This window comes from Cryptotermes secundus, unplaced genomic scaffold (assembly GCF_002891405.2).
Source record: "Cryptotermes secundus unplaced genomic scaffold, Csec_1.0 scaffold79, whole genome shotgun sequence".
In the NCBI taxonomy this organism is placed as follows: domain Eukaryota; kingdom Metazoa; phylum Arthropoda; class Insecta; order Blattodea; family Kalotermitidae; genus Cryptotermes; species Cryptotermes secundus.
The window spans coordinates 2,802,803-2,822,266 of NW_019741974.1; the positions used below are offsets into that span (position 1 = coordinate 2,802,803).

General features: G+C 42.9%; 1 protein-coding gene across 5 annotated transcripts in view; it reads left to right on the top strand.

Moving 5' to 3' along the window:
- LOC111872794 (tyrosine-protein phosphatase non-receptor type 13) overlaps positions 1-19,464 on the top strand; it is a 487,820-nt gene that overhangs the window by 165,698 nt on the left and 302,658 nt on the right. The window contains exon 2 of one of the 5 annotated variants that reach the window (XM_023866974.2): positions 16,194-16,265. The exons of the other annotated variants lie outside the window; for them this stretch is intronic. Within the exon in view, the coding sequence (XP_023722742.2) occupies positions 16,229-16,265 (37 nt within the window). The 5' untranslated portion in view covers positions 16,194-16,228. The remainder of the gene's footprint in view (positions 1-16,193; positions 16,266-19,464) is intronic. 5 annotated transcript variants of the gene reach the window in all.

Genomic DNA, 19,464 nt, shown 5'->3' on the forward strand with positions numbered 1-19,464 from the left:
GGGCAGGTTTCGACATGTCGGATCGGACCATTCCCTTGTCAGTCTCGTAACAGAAATAAGTACCATGAATCTTCCTGGCGGGTAAAGGGCGGCCGGCGCGTAGGGCTGACAACCTTACCACCATCTGTGTGTCGATTGTCTAGAAGATGTGGGAGCCTCAACGTCTCACAAACCTATGGACCTCCACGGCCTATTACAGGGATAAATTTACATGCGGGTTGTATCGGACCCAACCTAAGGAGTTTTGTTGTTCGAATGCGGGATAGTCCCCTCTTCGCAACCCCATCAATCCTTTAGTTCGAAATCTCGTTACTCTGACAGCATAGGACAAATTAATCTTTTCTTTCGTTGTGTTATTTTCTTTACTGCCCTCCTCTCTTTTTTATTTGTTTCTTGTGTTTTCTCTCTTTCGTTCTTTCATTTTTTTATATATTACGTTTTTTCTTAACTCACTAACGTCAGTAGTCCCAACTGCGGACTTCTGAGGTGGAAACAACACTGGCGCCTTTCAAATATACAACTTCCAGTAAATGAGAAATGAGAACATGTCAACAGTGTCACGTATCTGGGTTAGGCGGACACGGGTGAAATTTTCTAGACACATCGGGTTTTAAGCAATCCAATAGTTGGCACGCCAAAGAATTTCCACTGGCAGCGAAGATAAGAGCTCCTAGGAGGAGAGTTCCTCTTTTCCCTACTCTACGATCCTAGCCTGCCTGCTGGAGCCGCTCGCCTAAGGGCCCCCATACACAAACAGTTTGGCCTCCAGTTCGGCCTGCACAGTTGAAGACTGAAAGGAAAAACTGACGTTTGTGGTGCGGCCGGCCGGCCAATCGTTTGGACTGTTGGCCTGTGGGACACCCGTCAGTCCGTCAGTTCTGCCTGCAGGACCGTAGCACGTGATGCATGTGACTCAACATTATAGGCTGGAAGACCGTGATTGTGGCATGAAGCCTGCCGCTTTATCTGCGCGTGTATGGGGAGGAAAGGGAGGAGGTAAACTGTCACAGTTTTGCCTGTAAGGTCGATCGGAAGGTCAAACTGTGTGTGTATGGGGGGCCTAACGCTGATACAGGAGTAATCCAGCCAATGCAAAAGAACTCCGTGGCCTGTAGTCCGCAAGCGAACTATACCGACCTAGCGACAGCCACTTGTCGGCGAAATTAGTGCCAACATTTGCGGATAGATGGTGTCACGTGGTCAGCGCAACGGATCCCCACGGCCGTTAATCTCGTTTTTCTAGACTGGAGCCGTTAAATCCTTGAAATAGCCCCTCAATTATCCTCATGAGGCTGAATGGACCCCGTTCCAGACCATATTCTTCTGGGAATCAAACTCGGAACCTCTGGATCTATAGGCAAGAACAATCCAGTCAATATGATTGAAAAGTATGGGTAGGCAAATGGTGGAGGGCACAGACGCTCCACATTCATTATTCATTCTACAATTGACGTTCTATAGAGTATTGATATTGACAGCGTCGTTAAATAAGTAACAAGTGAATAAAATAAGGAAGGTAGAGTGCTTCGAGTTGTGTGGGTGGGGTGCGGAATCCGCAAGAAATTTTTGTCCGCGCACCAATATGTTGTTACTAAGGACTGTGTCTAATCATTTGAAATCCAGTGATGAACGTCAACGACAAGCACGTGTAATACTTTTCGGAAGAGGCACCTTTTGAAATCTGCTGAAGTCTGTTATTTTAGTTTTTACGAGTTTACTGACTGGTGCCGGGTCTGGTGTTGGCGTTGCCATCCCAAGGGTGTTAGCGCTGACAGGAATTTCGAAACATATGTCGCCCGAGTGACGCGATCTACTTACCTAATTTCATTCAAACGTTACGACAGTGGCAAGAAATATATCCGTCATTCTTTTAGGAGACAGTATGAAGTAATGCTGAACAGCATTGTGTGTGTATTGAACTATGGGAAACTTCTACTGGACGATACAGATGAAGTTGAACTTCTATCGCATTACTCGATGTCATCTTCCAGAAGACAACGCTGTTCCTATTCTTCATTGCAATAACCTCAAATCCAAAATGTGCTGAATTCGTTCAGGATACGTAGTTCACATGACACAGTATTGTTTTGGTGAAAATATTGTAATAGACCTCGAGATATTGGTGAATTTACACTTTACAAATCCCCATGAATAAGAAAATCGAGCTTCTTATATTCTGTCAGCATGGATGGCAGATAGACATATGAATGTGGGGTTTGCTAGGGCCCAGGGAGATAGGTAAATTTCATTCATATTCGGTATTCAAGAATTTATCGGTCATAAGTCGATATCCCCCCTCGTTGGTGTCTCCACCTTATCGTGGTGAGGGGGTTTGAGTATGCCTGAGAGCTATACCAGCGGTAGCGTAGCTACTGGCAGGGCCTCCCTTGCTGGACAGGTCAAAGGGTAGGCATCAGACGAAGAGAGACACCAAAAGCTGATGCCGGAAGCAGCGTCATCAGCAGCGACTTGAAGCACAGAGCAAATGATGCTCGAGATGGTTCAAGTTCGTATAGCAACAGGCGTGACCAGAGTGGTTTGAACGGCTGCTGTACTGCGATGTGGAAAGCAAATGGAAAAACTACCACATTATCACTTTTCCTGGATAGTCTCTTTCCAAAAACAGAAGATCGCATTAAGTGGAGGAACTGTTTTGGAAGAGACTGTGGACCTGTCGTCTGACAGATTACTGATGGATGGATGGAAGTCGATATCCTTTGAATATGTCCATTCCAGCTTAAAAAACAGGGGACATTTTTATGGACTCCAAGAAAAAATAACGACGATTTTCTCGAAAACGGCACTAACAATTTTGAATAAATTTAGGTAAATTGTGGAGACCATCTCTATAAATAAGATTTCATAATTAATGTTTTCACAAAGAAAACGGTACGTTCACTAGAGACCCAAATGCGAAATGTCGATTTTGTGGAAACCTGCTTTCCCGATGGAACGGATTTAACTCTTTATCAGAATTCAGTAAGCAACAGCGATATACTTGTACTGAAGAACAAACAAGTTCTTTTCCAAGGTAACATTATCCAGGTAAGTTGTATATGAGGAAGTATCTTCACTGTCCTTGCGCCCATTTTGGTGTATGACTGCGCATCTAAGTGCCTGAACCAACTTACGGAAGGTAAAAGTAAAAAAACAGTAAAGCTATCCCTGTAACAGTTTCATGATAAATGACTTCTGCAACTGCTTAAGCGTAGTGAAATAAACGGCGCTGAAGTTAGTCTTAACATATCCTGCCTCAGGATTTTTCTGGTTTTTCTGTCTCTCGAGACGAATACCTGGATTATATTTCAAATTAGTAGTAATTTCCCTTCGTATCGTTTGCAGTTCGTTATAGATTAATCACCATCCACTCGAAATATACAGCATCGTTAAATAAACTTTACTTAATGAACGTACAGTAAAAGGTAAAGGTATCCCTGTAACAGGCCGTGGAGGCCCATAAGGGTGTGAAATGTTGAGGTTCCCTCATTTTCTTGACAGTCGGCTCACAGATGGCGGTGAGGTTGTCAGCCTTACGTGGCAGCAGCCCTTTACCCCCAAGAATATTCCTCGTACCTATTTATGTTAGAGGCTGCATCGACCCCAGGGGCATAGTGCGGCTGGAAAGATTAGGTAAATTGAAAAAAATTCAATGACTTCATCGGGTTTCGATCCCGCGACCTTCCGGCTTGTAGTATAGTGCCTCAGCCAACTACGCTACCGCGAGCCCCACTTAACGAACGTATGAAGAGTAATGTTACAAAATAAGAATGACGCAGTGGGAAAATGGTTGCATAAATGCTCCCCATGGAGATTGGGCCGAAGCCATAAGGTAAACCAGAAGAGACACATGGAGACAGTTCCGAGGGCTGGCGCTGAGTCTGCATGTTGTGTGTGCAGTGTGGGAGGAAGGGTTCTTGGCATCTGTTCAGACAACAAACTTTATACCCCAACTAATGACTAACCTTTGACTTACATCAAGGTTGGGTCCCAGTGTTTCCACATTACAGTTCGTCATTGGCGGGCCAGTAATTGAACTAGAGGACTAGAAAAGATATGCAACAAACACTTTCATTATTTCTTGTACCTGTATGTTTAACATTTTTATATTTAATGGAAACTTACATTCTATAGGTCATTGAAAAATTATGGAAAGCTGATAAAATGTCAAACTTTTTGTGTTGTCACATATAGAAGTTGATTCTAACAGTTCGAGCTGGGCTAGAAACTTGCAATCAAATGTATGGCTTCTGTACGTAGATTCAAACCAGCCACAAGAAGTACAAAATATTATGAGAGAAAAAATTCACGTCATTAGGTATCTAGAAAGTATACTCTATTACCTTACAGACCTGACTAATATATGTTGTGATGGAACAAGATGAATGTAGTTTCATAAAATTCTTTACTGGGTTCAGTCATAACAAAACAACGATAGAGTCTAGGTCAGCATCACCTTAGGTACATGTTTCGGCTTTTAAAACCATCATCAGGCAAATACATGGTTACTGCACTAACACACTGTTGAACTGCATTTCAGTGTGACAGTAGAGCTGGATACTTGACAGCTGTGTTACACTATAATAATACAAGGTTACTGCACTCACACACTATTGAACTGCATTTCAGTGTGACAGTAGAGCTGGGTACTTGACAACTGTGTTACATTATAATAATACATGGTTACTGCACTCACACACCATTGAACTGCATTTCAATGTGACAGTAGAGCTGGATACTTTACAACTGTGTTACACTATAACAATACATGGTTACTGCACTCACACTCTGTTGAACTGCATTTCAGTGTGACAGTAGAGCTGGGTACTTGACAACTGTGTTACATTATAATAATACATGGTTACTGCACTCACACTCTGTTGAACTGCATTTCAGTGTGACAGTAGAGCTGGGTACTTGACAACTGTGTTACATTATAATAATACATGGTTACTGCACTCACACTCTGTTGAACTGCATTTCAGTGTGACAGTAGAGCTGGGTACTTGACAACTGTGTTACATTATAATAATACATGGTTACTGCACTCACACTCTGTTGAACTGCATTTCAGTGTGACAGTAGAGCTGGGTACTTGACAACTGTGTTACATTATAATAATACATGGTTACTGCACTCACACTCTGTTGAACTGCATTTCAGTGTGACAGTAGAGCTGGGTACTTGACAACTGTGTTACATTATAATAATACATGGTTACTGCACTCACACTCTGTTGAACTGCATTTCAGTGTGACAGTAGAGCTGGGTACTTGACAACTGTGTTACATTATAATAATACATGGTTACTGCACTCACACTCTGTTGAACTGCATTTCAGTGTGACAGTAGAGCTGGGTACTTGACAACTGTGTTACATTATAATAATACATGGTTACTGCACTCACACTCTGTTGAACTGCATTTCAGTGTGACAGTAGAGCTGGGTACTTGACAACTGTGTTACATTATAATAATACATGGTTACTGCACTCACACTCTGTTGAACTGCATTTCAGTGTGACAGTAGAGCTGGATACTTGACAGCTGTGTTACACTATGACGATACATGTTTACTGCACTCACACACTATTGAACTGCGTTTAAGTGTGACAGTAGAGCTGGATACTTGACAACTGTGTTACAATATAATAATACATGGTTACTGCACTCACACACCGTTGAACTACATTTCAGTGTGACAGTAGAGCTGGATACTTGACAACTGTCTTACACTATAATAATACGAGGTATAAAAATACAATGAAATTATTACAAGACGAAAGTTATACAATAAAATATGGTTAAAATGTATTCATGTACTGTTTCATATCCTGAAGTCAGTGTTGCAATATTGTTGTTATATTGCAGCGGACATGACATGACTTGTACAGGTATAGTTAACTGCTTGGAGGCCCTTGGTATTGGTGTAGTATTATTTGGTATTAATTGTTTGGCCGGTGCCTCGTTTTACAGTGTATTGTGTCCGCTCTGGTGGGAATACAGATTGCAACCTTTACGTTGTTGTGTTATGACGGATTCCAATAAAGAATTAATATGATAACACAACAGGATGCACGCAGTGAAAAAGAAGAGAATGTAGTTACGTTTCGCCCTGTTATTTGTTTTGCGTCGATTGGAGACTTGGGCGCTTATTCTACTTCAAAAACTTAAACATGTAGAATTTGGACTTTGCCAATCGTCCGGTATTCTAAAAATCACAATAGAACACAACATTACGGAGACTGGACCTCTTCTCCGCCCTCAGGAAGAGGAATGGGAGACGTCTACTCTGTTCAGTTCGTCAGAAAGAGCTATTTTTTTATTGCCAGTGGGTTGGGGCTAAGTCCCTTGTACTGCGGCCGCTTCTGGCCTATTGTACCAGCCCCAGATGATAGGTGAGGGTGATTGTGGAGCAATTGTTAGAATGAGGTTTGTCAGGGGAAACCGAAGTACTCGGAGAAAACCTGCCCCAGCGCCACTTTGTCCACCACAAATCACACTTGTCCAGACCCGGGATCGAACCCGGGCCGCCGCGGTGGGAAGCCAGCGACTAACCGCTTGAGCTATGGCGCGGCCGAAACATGACCTTACGTGAGTGTGGACATAAATCGCAGGTGCTAGAAAACAGAAGAAAATTCGCGAGCGATGAACCAGCGTGAGCAGGTGGAGACGATACGTTCCTCCGAAACGTCTGTTAACACAATATCTACACGGCGCCACATCCCAGAAGTATGCTTTCTTCATAGTTACCGCCGTAAAAACCTCAAATCTTACATTTAAACCTTCCCTTGATTGTTTGACTCGCTCTGGCAAGTCTCCACTTGGAATGTCACCGTGCAGTAACGTGCACACGCCCAGAATCCGCTCTGACATGGATCCTCCTTTTATTAATAGAACTTACTCGCATCTTGGTGATTCAGTTCCGAGCATCATGTAGACTTCATATTTCGAGTCTTTAATAATGTAAAACCTGACAACGCCGTGCTGTGAGTGTCTTGGCTTTGATAACGTTGCTGTCCTGACAAGGGTTGCGCCCTAATCACTGCAGGTAATATGGGATGGTCTCTTGACCCCCTAAATATGAGTCAGAGTCAGAATTACTATACGGCTGGCTGTTTACCGCCTATCAGTTCATCTTGGCAGCAAGCATTTCCTTAAAATAATATGCAAAAATTTATTTCATACCTCGCTGCAAAAATATCAGTCGGTTAATGCTGTTTATGGAAACAATCGCTGTTTATTATGAAAACCATATGAAACAGACAAATAGACTCCGGGCAGGATTCAGAGTATGCTAAAACAGGTGGTACCTATACTGACCACTAAGTTTTAACGGGTTAAACTAAGCCATGAGCAATTCTATACTTTTCCGAGCCAATTTTGCAACTGAATTATCAGCATGAGTTCTTTGTTTTCTGTAGGTCGTCATCTCGTTTTTACTCGGTTCGAAAGCCTCGATCTTGACTGCTGTGAGTTTTCCCTCCAGGGCACCTGCGGCATAACTAATTAATACCTTGAAAGTGGCCCTTCTTGTAAGTTACTAGTTCTTGAATCAGTAAAAAAATACCCACGTTTTATGGAACCTGAAATTTCCTTACCATGTTCATAATAATCCGTCACTGGTCTCTATCCTGAGCTGGATGATTCTAATCCAATCTCAATCTTAAGATCCACTTCAATATTATCCGCTCATATACGTCTAGGTCTTCCAAGTGGTCTCTGTCATTCAGATCTGCGACACATATTTTGTACTTATTACTTTTCTTTATTATGCTTGCTACATGGTCCCCATATCTCATCCTTGATTTGATCACCCTGATAATATATGTGGAGGATTAAATATTATGAAAGCCTTCCTTATGTAATTTCCTCCAGTCACCTGTTACTGCATCCCTCTTGTGTCTATACGTTGTCTTCAGCACCCTGCTTCAAACACTCTCGGTCTATGTTCTTCTTTAATGTGAGACACAAATCTTCACAACCATACAAATGTATTTAAGAATTTATAAGTTTGCGTATTTTAATATTTGCGTCGTTACACATTCATTCATTCATCTGTAATCTGTCAGACGACAGGTCCACACTCTCTTCCAAAACAGTTCCTCCACTTGATGCGATCTAGAGCTTTCTCCTTCAAATGAAAATATCCTCTTCTGTCCCCAAGGTCATCCAGCATCTTCTTACGTCTTCTTCCTCGTCTTCTGGTCACTTCTATCCGCCCCTCTATCTTTCCTTCAATAACTTCTTTTAGAAGGCAGTTATCGCGTTACACACAAGACAGAAAAAAGAAGATTATGAAAATGGTAGAAAGAATTGCCCGAATTTAATCTGCTTCTAATTTGTTCACGACTGCAGATTGATTTGTTCATGCCATTATCTCAGTACAGGCTACGAATTCCTCCTTCCGTGTCTTCTCCAATTCATGATTAACGATCGTGTTCACCTTATGACCTACAGAATTGGCACGCGGTTGTAAAATAAAACATAAATCAACTTGCAGGAACGCGGGGTAAACTTCATTTTCTCATCTGTTTTTCTCGGAGTAGTTACATGGTTTTGGCGTGTGCTGAAATGCAATATTCTTTATCTGAAACAACTGCGCAAGCATAATCTTAGGGATTAGTCCGAAATGAAATTTGCTAGCCTTTCTTTGTTTTATCGCGTTTAGTTGAGAACGCTGTGTCGACTTGATCTCGCAACTGCAGTACAGTCATCGTATCGACCCGTGACCGTGACCTGCCCCACTGCCGGCACATGACTAACTTTAGGTGCTGACGTGTACGCTTACGACGGTAAAGCTGGTTTAAGAGTATGGTGCCAACTAGTGTCACATTAACGTAACATGCAGACTATCTGTAAGTGATAATGTGTCATGTTTTTTTTTTCTTTGGCACTACAGCCCCAGTGGGCCTAGGCCTACCTCCATGAACTTCTCCGTTCACTTCGGCTTTTCTAGATCTTAGACATTCGGTAGGACTCCTTGGGCGGGTGATCAGCTCGTCGCAAGGCCTCTACCTGTACACAAACACAGAAAAACGCACACACACAAACTAAACATCCATGCCCTGAGTGGGATTCGAACCCACGATCCCGGTTTCCAAGCGAGCGAAGACAGTACATGCCTTAGACCGCTCGGCTACCGTGCCCGGCAATGTGTCATGTACAGGAGTAAAAATGTATTACTTTTATTCTGAAACTCCATTTTTGCCTATACAGAATGTCTGGATGAAAAGTATTCAAAATAAAATAATTATATCTCAGAAAGCGTTTATTATACACATTTATAGGTTATACTATTACGAAGGAAAATTATCAAAGTGTTTCCTGAGTATACAACTTTCTCAACCGCCTGAGTGGCCTAGTGATCAGCGTTCCTGGCTACACGTCCAGAGGTCCGGGTTCGATTCCCGGCGCTACCAGATTTCTTATGAGAAGTCTGGAACGGGGTCCACTCAGCTGTTTAAAGGAAATAGCGGTTCCGGTCTAGAAAACCGAAATTAACGGCCGTGGGGATCATTGCGCTGACTACGCGACACCCTCTATCCGCAAAAGTTGGCACTAAACTTCGCTGACAAGCGACGGTCGCTCGGTCAGTATAGTTCGCTTGCGGACTGAAATGAAGGATTTTTTTTTTTGTAACTTTTTCAATAAACTTCGATGTGGGCTTCCTTGGTGGCACGACAAATATCCAGACGGTATTAGACCTCGTTCTACGTTGCTTGAAGCATGTTTGGTGCTACTATAACCACAGCCTCCCTTATGCGGGCTTTCAGGTGTTGACACTCGTTGATCTTAGTTAGTTAGTTAGTTAGTTATTTAGAGAGGGTGGGTTTCCCCATGCACCGCGACCAGTTTGATCTATTGTGCTTCCCTCTATGATATTCTACCAGTCTCTTTACCCTACCGATAAATGGTGCGTACCATCAGTCCCGCCGAGCAAGCGAGTTCGGCCACTTGCTTAGCGGTGTCTATAATGCTTCCCCCATCTATCAGAGGCCTTAGAGACTATTGTTGGGCGGGAAACGTCCTGGAATTTGGCTCAGTGATCCCCTTTGGGGATATGAGGTTCTTTTACGTGCCGTAAAGTTACGACACGGGACACACAGCTTAAAGTCCCTCCCGGAGGACTTGTTCCCTGAATTTTTCCGCCCTTAAAAATTCGACGACCTCCGCCGGGTATTTGAACCCACGTACCTCGTTGATCTTAACCTGGTAAACAATGTTCTTCACATAACCCCACAATAAAAAAACCCAATGGGTTTAAATGTGGCAACCTATGAGGCCAAGCGATTGGTCCACCTCTGCCGGTGCATTTCCCAGCCATCTCTCTGTCCAGGTGATTCCTAATATAGCGGCACAAATGTGGCGGCGCCCCATCTTGTTGGAGGATAGTGTGAGGTGGTTACTGGGACAGCGAATACAGCTCCAGCATGTCCAAGTACGAACGTCTGGTCAGTCTCTTCCGAAAAGAGAGACGGTCCACTGAACTTGCATGCATTCAGCCGGCCCACATGTTCACTTTGGGTTGCCTCTCTCCAGCTCACATGTGACATGTGGATTTTTACTGCCCAAATCCTGCAGTTGTACCTGTTTGCAACTCCACTGATATGGAACATTGCCTCGACCGAGAAGCACTCTTGGCCGAGGAAATCGGGCGACGCGTCAATTCTTTCTAGCATATCTGCCACTTGGTCACTCAGTTTTAGTGCATGAATCATTTGAATCTTGTACGCTCTTATGCGGAGCCTTTTGTATAGCACATCGTGCACTGATGAAGGTGGAATTTGCACGTAACTGCAAGCTAGCAGCACGAATTGATTTGAGCGGACTTTGCTGGAATGTGTCTCTAATGCGATTGAAATTTTCTTCAGATATCCGCGTCTTTCCAGGAGATTTTACACGCAACAGACTACCTGTAGTCGTCAGTTAGTTGTCCCAGAACCGAATGCTTTTCCGTGTAGGAGGTTGACGTTCTAATACGACGCTAGACAGCCGTTAAGAGATTGCAAATCTGCTATCCACAACACACACTGAACCTTCTCCATTGGTGTCGACATGGTACTAACCTCGCCGAAGGTCACCAGCTGGCGCACGCGCGTAAGCCGAGCATGAAGAAAAACATTCAGAGATTTCCTTTCCGGTAACATGCATTAAACCGGATATGTGCATGGCAATTAGTTTCCGAGATACAGATATTTTATTTTGGACACATTTCATCCGGACATTCTGTATTTTAAATTTTTCGCTTTTAGATTATTGTAAACCCCTTAATAATTTGAGCTTATGTCTTAGCAAAGGCTTCTATAAAGTAGTTTAAATATACCAGCGGTCAGTTGGTATAATTTTCATCAAGAATATTTCAATGAAATTGCAGTGTTATGCAAACTGCTGACGCCATGATTAGGTTAGGTCTGTGATCCTCTCTCAGCAGCCGTCACTTCCTGTACGGCGTACAGTGTACGCCTTGGGGTTGCAGTCTACAAAACAGTACCGCTTAAAGGGGTAGTATGGACTGGGAGGTCCTTCAGGGAAGGGGTTCAGGTTTCGTGGTCGAATCGTATGTCCACATATTCCTGTCTGTAGCGTTTCCGGTTCTCCGGTGGTTGGGGTTCTAGGGAATAAACTTGTAACACTATTGCCCATGTTTATTTACATTGTCTACATACTCATTTGTGGTTGATATTAACTTACTTACTTGCTCATGGATCTGAGCCCTTCTTGAGGAGCCGCCGCTTCTGCAACTACTCAAGAATTTCCCAGCATTTTATGGAACCCTAAGCTCCATTACCGTGTTCACAAGAGCCCTCCACCGGTCCCTATCCTGAGCCACATCTATCCAGTCCATACCAACCCACCCTATCTCTCTAAGTTCCATTCTAATATTGTCCACCCACCTACGACTTGGTTGTCCCTGTGGTCTCTTTCGTTCCAGCTTTCCCACCAATATCCTATACGCATTCCTCGTCTCCCCCATTCGTGCTACATGACCTGCCCACCTCATCCTCCTTGACTTGATCACTCTAATTATACTTGGAGAAGAGTTCAAGTTATGAAGCTCCTCATTATGCAGTTTTGTCCAACTTCCTGTCACTTCATCCTTGTGGTTGATCTAAGTTATATAATTTAATATTTATCCAACCTTAGTTCGGTGCCCTATACTCGTAGACATGTCTCCGGCGGGCAGAAACACGATGCGGGTTCACTCATTTTGGTTGCTGAAGAGAGTGACGAATTTGTCTGTGTCCCGTGGCCCTCTTGGTGAGGTTTTCCGTCTATGGTGCGATAGTTACTGCGGCTCAGGCTATCGGCCATAGCCTACCTTAGCAGCTGGTAACTGTTTGACATTTGACTCCCTATAGTCACCTACCTAAGGGTTTTAAAATGGGATACTTCTGCGAGTCAGCATTTGTTCAATAAACTATAAGAATTACTACATTTGTCGCAACTGCTGGTTCAGCGTTTCCAAGCGAAACTTGCCACGCGCTGGGGAAGCTGTGTTTCTTTACAAACTTTTTTGGTTGCGGCAGTTCGACGGGGCGCCTTGGAGCACCGGAGTTTCAAATCTCCCTTCGTTAGACCGTAAGGGATTGACATGCAGTAATCTAAAGGAAGCGTCTGGCCAAGGAATGCAGCAGCGCTTCGAACATGCTACGGCCATTTCCTTTTCATTATCTCTAGTTTCTTACGTTTTTCTTTTTTCCTTGGCACTACAGCCCCAGTGGGCCTAGGCCTACCTCTATGAACTTCTCCATTCACTTCGGTTTTTCTAGATCTTACACATTCGGTAGGACTCCTTGGGCGGGTGATCAGCTCGTCGCAAGGCCTCTACCTGTACACAAACACAGAAAAACGCACACAAACTAAACATCCATGCCCTGAGTGGGATTCGAACCCACGATCCCGGTTTCCAAGCGAGCGAAGCCAGTAGTTTCTTACATTACCTCAAGTTATTCGACGCTAATAGCTTCTTCAGCTGACATGGCGTCGTTAAATACCTTGCGAACCTAAATAGTGATTATAAACATTAGACATATTTTTGGCGTCTGTGTGGTTTCCTTTAGGATGTTAATGGTATTTTCAAGAAGTATTTAATAAAATATAAAGATTTGTTTTATTTTGCGAATTTTGAAAGGGGCATAAAATGCATGTTGGTCGACTTTCTACATATTTTACCTCCATGGCTACTCAACTGAAAATCTGCCGTTGAAGGGGACCATAGCTCCACATTTTCTTCATTTCGGGCCTCACATATCACGAGCACAGGATAGCAGGATCTGTGGTGAAGACGTGAGTTTGACACGTCATAAGGACTACGAAATGCGTATGAGGAATACATGATCCCCTCACTGGACCTCAGTTTTATGCAATTTTTATGTAAAGGACGCGGAATAAGGAGATATTTATGTGTACATCACATGCAGCAAGGAGTATGATATGACGGTATGAAAAATGTAGTGTCAGTATTAGGATATCATTTGTCATTCATGCCCCTGTAATTTATCATGAAGGATTCGGAAGGAGATTCCGTTGGTTGCAACTTTTCACTGAGCTCATGCAGATGTTTTTTTTTTCATACTGAGTGTGAGACATCCCATGAGCACTCCTAAACATCTACGCCTACACCTATTTGGTATTTTCTTGTACTCACTTCGCGAGAGTACTATCGATTGTCGGAATGAACCTTGTAGAAAAGTCGACAGATAGTTGGACCGATTATGTGAGAAATGAAGAAGTGTTAATTAGAGTTAGTGAGCAGAGGAATATCCTACACGAAATAAGAAAACGGAAGGCTAATTGGATTGGTCATGTTTTACGCAGAAACTGCCTTCTAAAAGAAATTATTGAAGGAAAGATAGAGGGGCGGATAGAAGTGACAAGAAAACGAGGAAGAAGACGTAAGAAGATGCTGGATGACCTTGGGGACAGAAGAGGATACTGTCATTTGAAGGAGAAAGCTCTAGATCGCATTAAGTGGAGGAATTGTTTTGGAAGAGACTGTGGACCTGTCGTCTGACAGATTACTGATGATGTTGACGATGATGATGACTCTCTCCCGTGCTCCGGGAATAGGATTCGCATGTCAAGAAATTTTCCAATATTGATTCCCTTGAACCGACTAGCATACACATATTAAATTACAAACCATTAACAAAGGGACCAATTATATACAAAGTTTCCTTCCGCTCAGTTCACAAAGTATCCATATAATATTGTGACGTGTTGCGCTATGGATGACGCCCCTCCCTCCCCGCCAGCCGTGTTTGCCTGTTACCTAATGGGTACCGCTGTTATTACCGTCGTCTCTAGCAACCACTGTTTACCCGCTTTGCTTAGCAACCGCTGTTTACTCGCTTTGCATAGTGACCAGCGTGCTGGGACTCGTCTCACTTCGGCTCAGCTCGGCACGTCACGGCTGGCGGGGAGGGATGGGCGTCATCCATAGCGCAGCACGTCACAATATTTAGACAGTTCTCTCATTCCGTATACTTAACCACATAACAGATATTTTATAAATTATAGTGGGGAATGTATGTACACTATAAGATTCAGGCACTGCGGCCGCTAATTGGCCTATTGTACCTGCCCCGGGTGATTATAATTATGGATAATTTGGTGGAATGAAGATTAGAAGGGGAAACCGAAGTACTCGGAGTAAACCTACCCCAGCGCCACTTTGTCCACCACAAATCCCACTTGACGAGACCCGGGTTTGAACCCGGTCCGCCGCGGTGGGGAAGCCAGCGACTAACCGCTTGAGCTATGGCGCGGCCATCAGGCGGATTTAGTGTTGATCCGTACAGGTCCTTATCACAGTCGGTATAAACGAACTTATGAGATTTCTGAAGAGATGACTCGCCACAAGAATGGGGCGCTACATAATATTTCGTGACATGGGGAATGGAGGACGCAGCTTTTACTAGCTTATGGCGCAGTAAACAAAGACGCAACAATGTAATGCGTCACACCACGTAACGTAACCATCGGAAGCGCCGCTGAGAATTGTGTTTTCTGTGGATTCGCGCTGATAGTGACGTCATGCAACAGTAGAAGAACTGCTGGAAGCGGTGTTTCCTCTTGGGTCCATCCCGAGATTATATTACGAGGACCCACGGGACAAGTCAATCTGAGTCTAGAGAGAGAGAGAGAGACTGTAGACAGACAGACCAGCCGGAGTCTAAGCCTGTTGCTTGACAGTCGCGCGTAGTAGAGGCTTGGGAGGTGGAGGAGCCGCCATTGTTGTAAGTTGTTGCGTAGCAACGCTGAGTCTAGTTGTGAAATAGGCGCCAGCCAGGGAGGACAGAAGCCTCTGAACACGGAAGCTGAGTGATCTATGGCGTTGGGAGCCGTTACCAGACAACTGATGAAGACACAGCAAATTGAGAACACATCCCAGAAGACTGCTTTCTTCATAGTCACCACCATGAAAACCTCAAATGTTACATCTGTTTCTTCCTATTTCATGAGGTGTTATGCTTGCCACTCGCTCCGAGAAAAGGGCATATTGAAGAAGCGCAAGAAGGAAATATTGCAGAGAATACTTTGATTGAACAACATGCCAAGTAATGGAGAAAATTCCCGTTGAGGAATTTCATACTTCATATGCTGCAAGTAGTCGTCTTGTTGTTAGGTTTTATAATAATAAGAACGAGACTGGAAGTGCATGTCACGTGTGGAGAAAACAAGAAATGTATAAAGATTTATACTGGGACATACATAGGCTTAGGGCCGCGCCATAGCTCAAGCGGTAAGTCGCTGGCTTCCTACCGCGGCGGCCCGGGTTCGATCCCTGGGTCTGGTCAAGTTGGATTTGTGGTGGACGAAGTGGCTCTGGGGCAGGTTTCCTCCGAGTACTTCGGTTTCCCCTGACAATCTTCATTCCACCAATTGCTCCACAATTACCCTCACCTATCATCTGGGGCTGGTACAATAGGCCAGAAGTGGCCGCAGTACAAGGGACTTAGTCCCACCCCACTAGCATTAAAAATAATTACATAGTCATAGATAAAATGATAATATTAAAACGAATATCTTGGAAATAGGTTACCAAATTAAACTTGGTCAAGGTGGTGTCCAATGGCGAGCTTTCCAAATGACGGTAGAATTCTGTAAAAGCAAATGACATCTTATTTAAACTTAAAGCACAGTTCATTTTAAAGGACGACAAACTTTAAAGAGTTTTCTGTTTGTTGCAGGTAAGCGATGACGTGTCTTATTAAAAGGTGCTTCTATGCGTCGTCCACTATCGACTTTTCACATGAACTCAAGTAAGTTATTCGTAGAAATGTGCAAGTATATTAATATCTATACATTCTAATCCTTCAGAACTCCAAAATTCACCAAGTTGACAGTCTGTTCTTTCAGTGCCGTTATGCAGCGCGCAGAATTGAGAGTTGTTATAACGCTCCTGAAAATAATACAAACCTAGGCTTAGAATTGCCTTCAAATTTTACTGTTAGCCTTTAATTCCAGTTAATATAACGTCCATAATATATATAATTGCACAATTTAGTGATTCTAATTATTAAAATCTCATTATGAAGAGCAACGGGCTCGAAACATTGAATGGTGTACACATATATAGGTGGAAAACAGGGTCATGATGATAGAGACATTTTAATACCTGTGCTATCATCATTAATTAATGCGACTAGTTGTAATCAGGGTACGTTTTATCTCATTCGAACATATTTCACATTCTCCGTGCTGAAAACTGAACTTAAATTGAGACATGGCAATTCCATAGACTTGTGAACGTTTGCCGAATAACATATCTCTCGGAGCTCCCACCTTTAATGAATTGCGTGTAAACCCCAGTGTTACTTTACTGCAGTAGTTCCATACATCAGTTGGTGAGTAGCAGATGGCTGTTAGCACGAATACCAATAAGCCACATCCGAAATTAATTCCTTTAATTGCTTCTGAAAGTCAATAAAAGCTCTTTCTACGTCTCAATTAAATATTTAAAAAAAGAAATTCTATTTTGTATGTCGGAATTGGTTTGTACTAATTGAAAATCTTCACTCATCAAATAAATTTTCCATCAAATCAGAAAGTCACAGAAGCATCTGTTAACTCTCCTATTTTTGGATGTATTCTTTTCAAACAAAATTGGAAACTCATGAAAAAAAAAACATAAAACATAAATTCATAAATATATATATCTGTCTTGATGAAAATATTAATTATAATTTTGTCAATATAGTCACGACAAAATTGCAGTGACTGTTATATTGGTGTCGTCAGTAAAGTGAAGATTTTACTTGCACACAGCTCTTCCAGCTACAAACAGTCAGATATCTAAAGAGATCTGTCTTATAGGATATAATGCCTCATTGTCCATTGAAAGCCAATTGATGTTTCGGAGGGACATATCACCTCGATCTTCAGGTTTACCAGCTCGAAGCAGGCAGAAAGCACACCTTTCACTTGTCCCTCCGAAAAGTCAGTCGACTATCAGGGGACTACTACACTGCGTTATAGCCGAGAAAATCGAATTATTCCTAAAAAACCTCTGTAGTTGCCTCAAGTTCTATAATCAGACACTTACTTTGCAGGCCGTTGAAGTCAGCGGTAACACTAGAAAATGTGAAATTTGCATGGCTATTTCCGATAATCCATTCGCGTTGAGGTCGCGAAGTTCAGAAATCCTCAACACACGTTGCAGCATCTGCCACGCTTTTCTTGAGCATGGTCTGAACATTTTTATTTACAGGTTTATCCATAAATGTTTGCAGTTGGAGCTAGAGACCACAGTGATGTACGTATATTCATTGTCATGCAACAATTTTTGGTACGATTTTTAAAAATATGATAAAGTTTAACTTGAGGTACGTGTAAAGAAGACATTTTTAATGTGTACTTCATGTCCCAGTACACACAATCATTGTTTTACCACTATGCCGTAAATTAGGGCTTTTCTTTAAAATAACGAATACTCGTACATTTAAAAATTGTAACTGTTATTTTCAGTTCAGAATTATCTTCTCAGCAAAGAACGTAGGCTAAGATTGTTAGCATCAGAGCGCTGAGAACAGCACTGAGACCAACGAGGGACAAGACGCAGGAGAAAATTGCATAGCGAGGAGTTTAATAATCTGTACTCTTCATCAAATGCTCTTATGATCGTAAAATCAAGGCGGATGAGACGCGAATGGAGGGTGTGGGAAGTGTGCAAACTTGAAGATGTTGACATAGATGGGGATCCAATATTCAGATTAAGTTTAAGAGATCTGGATTTGATTCATTTGTCTCAGGATAGGTACCTGTAGCGAGCTCTCATGAACGCAGTAATGAAGCCTATTGACCAGCTCAGTGACCAGTAGCTTCTCCATGCAATTCGTTCAGTAGAGCTGCTAATGGAGGGCCCCAAACTACCATATTTCAGCCACTAATCATACGGTCTAGGGCATGGACAGTCTTCGCTCGCTGGGATCCTGGGTTCCAATCCCATTCAGGGCATGGATGTTTGTGTAATATGCGTTTATTCTGTGTTTCTGTTGTCCTGTGTTTAGGTAGCGGCCTTGCGACGGGCTGATTGATTTACTGACAGGCATGTAATTTACTTAATTCAATAAGTGGAAAGAAGCTCGCCTTTCCAAGAAGACCACACTCTCCTAGTCCTACTGATAGCCTGCCTCATTACTCAACATGCCGTCATACCTGACAGATTTCTTACTACATTATTCAGTCTGTAATTATTTTTTTTAACTGTAATAGTTTCGGATTTGATGGAATTTTGGAGTTTGTTGCATTCCTTAGCTTATTGTCGCGTGTTGGCTATGTAACGTGAAAAATAAATTCACACAGGTCTCGGATTTAGCGAATAAGTTTATTGGCCAATCTCTTCTACACTTCCAAGTACAATTATCATCCACTTACATAACTTCGTCAGACGTTTCTTACAACACTGTTATGGTTACTCCTTGCACCGCTAATCTCGGTGAAGTCTTCTGTTCCCTCGGAGCTACCTGAAGACTGGCTGCTCTTCTAAGGTCAGCTAAAAACTGCAAACTGCACTCGTCTTCAAAGTCATAGTCACATGACGACCGACGGTCATTCGGCTAGTCTGTTTTGGCATAAAGTACCAATCTGGGGCTCATGACCAGATCTTCATCACTGTTTGACAGTTACGGTCTTGTGTTTTTTGGGCGCTCTCTCTGACTTGAGGACGGGTCTGTCTTTTGTATATGCTGCTGGTCCTTTCCAGTGCAGTCTTTCTTGGGTCCGAGTCCCTTGATACTGACGACCATATTTTACTGTCTCAGATTTGAGACTTCCCTTTTCGTCGCCTCCTACGACTCGCAGGGTCACGGTGGAGGTATTCGACCCCGCCTTCACACGGGTTCAGTTATTCTGAGTCTTATATAACTGCTTTCGGACGGAATAGAGCGTTGTCCTTTCATCTCTAGGGAAACGCATTTGTTGCTTAAGGTATTCCTAGGCAACGGCCAACTGGTATTGCTT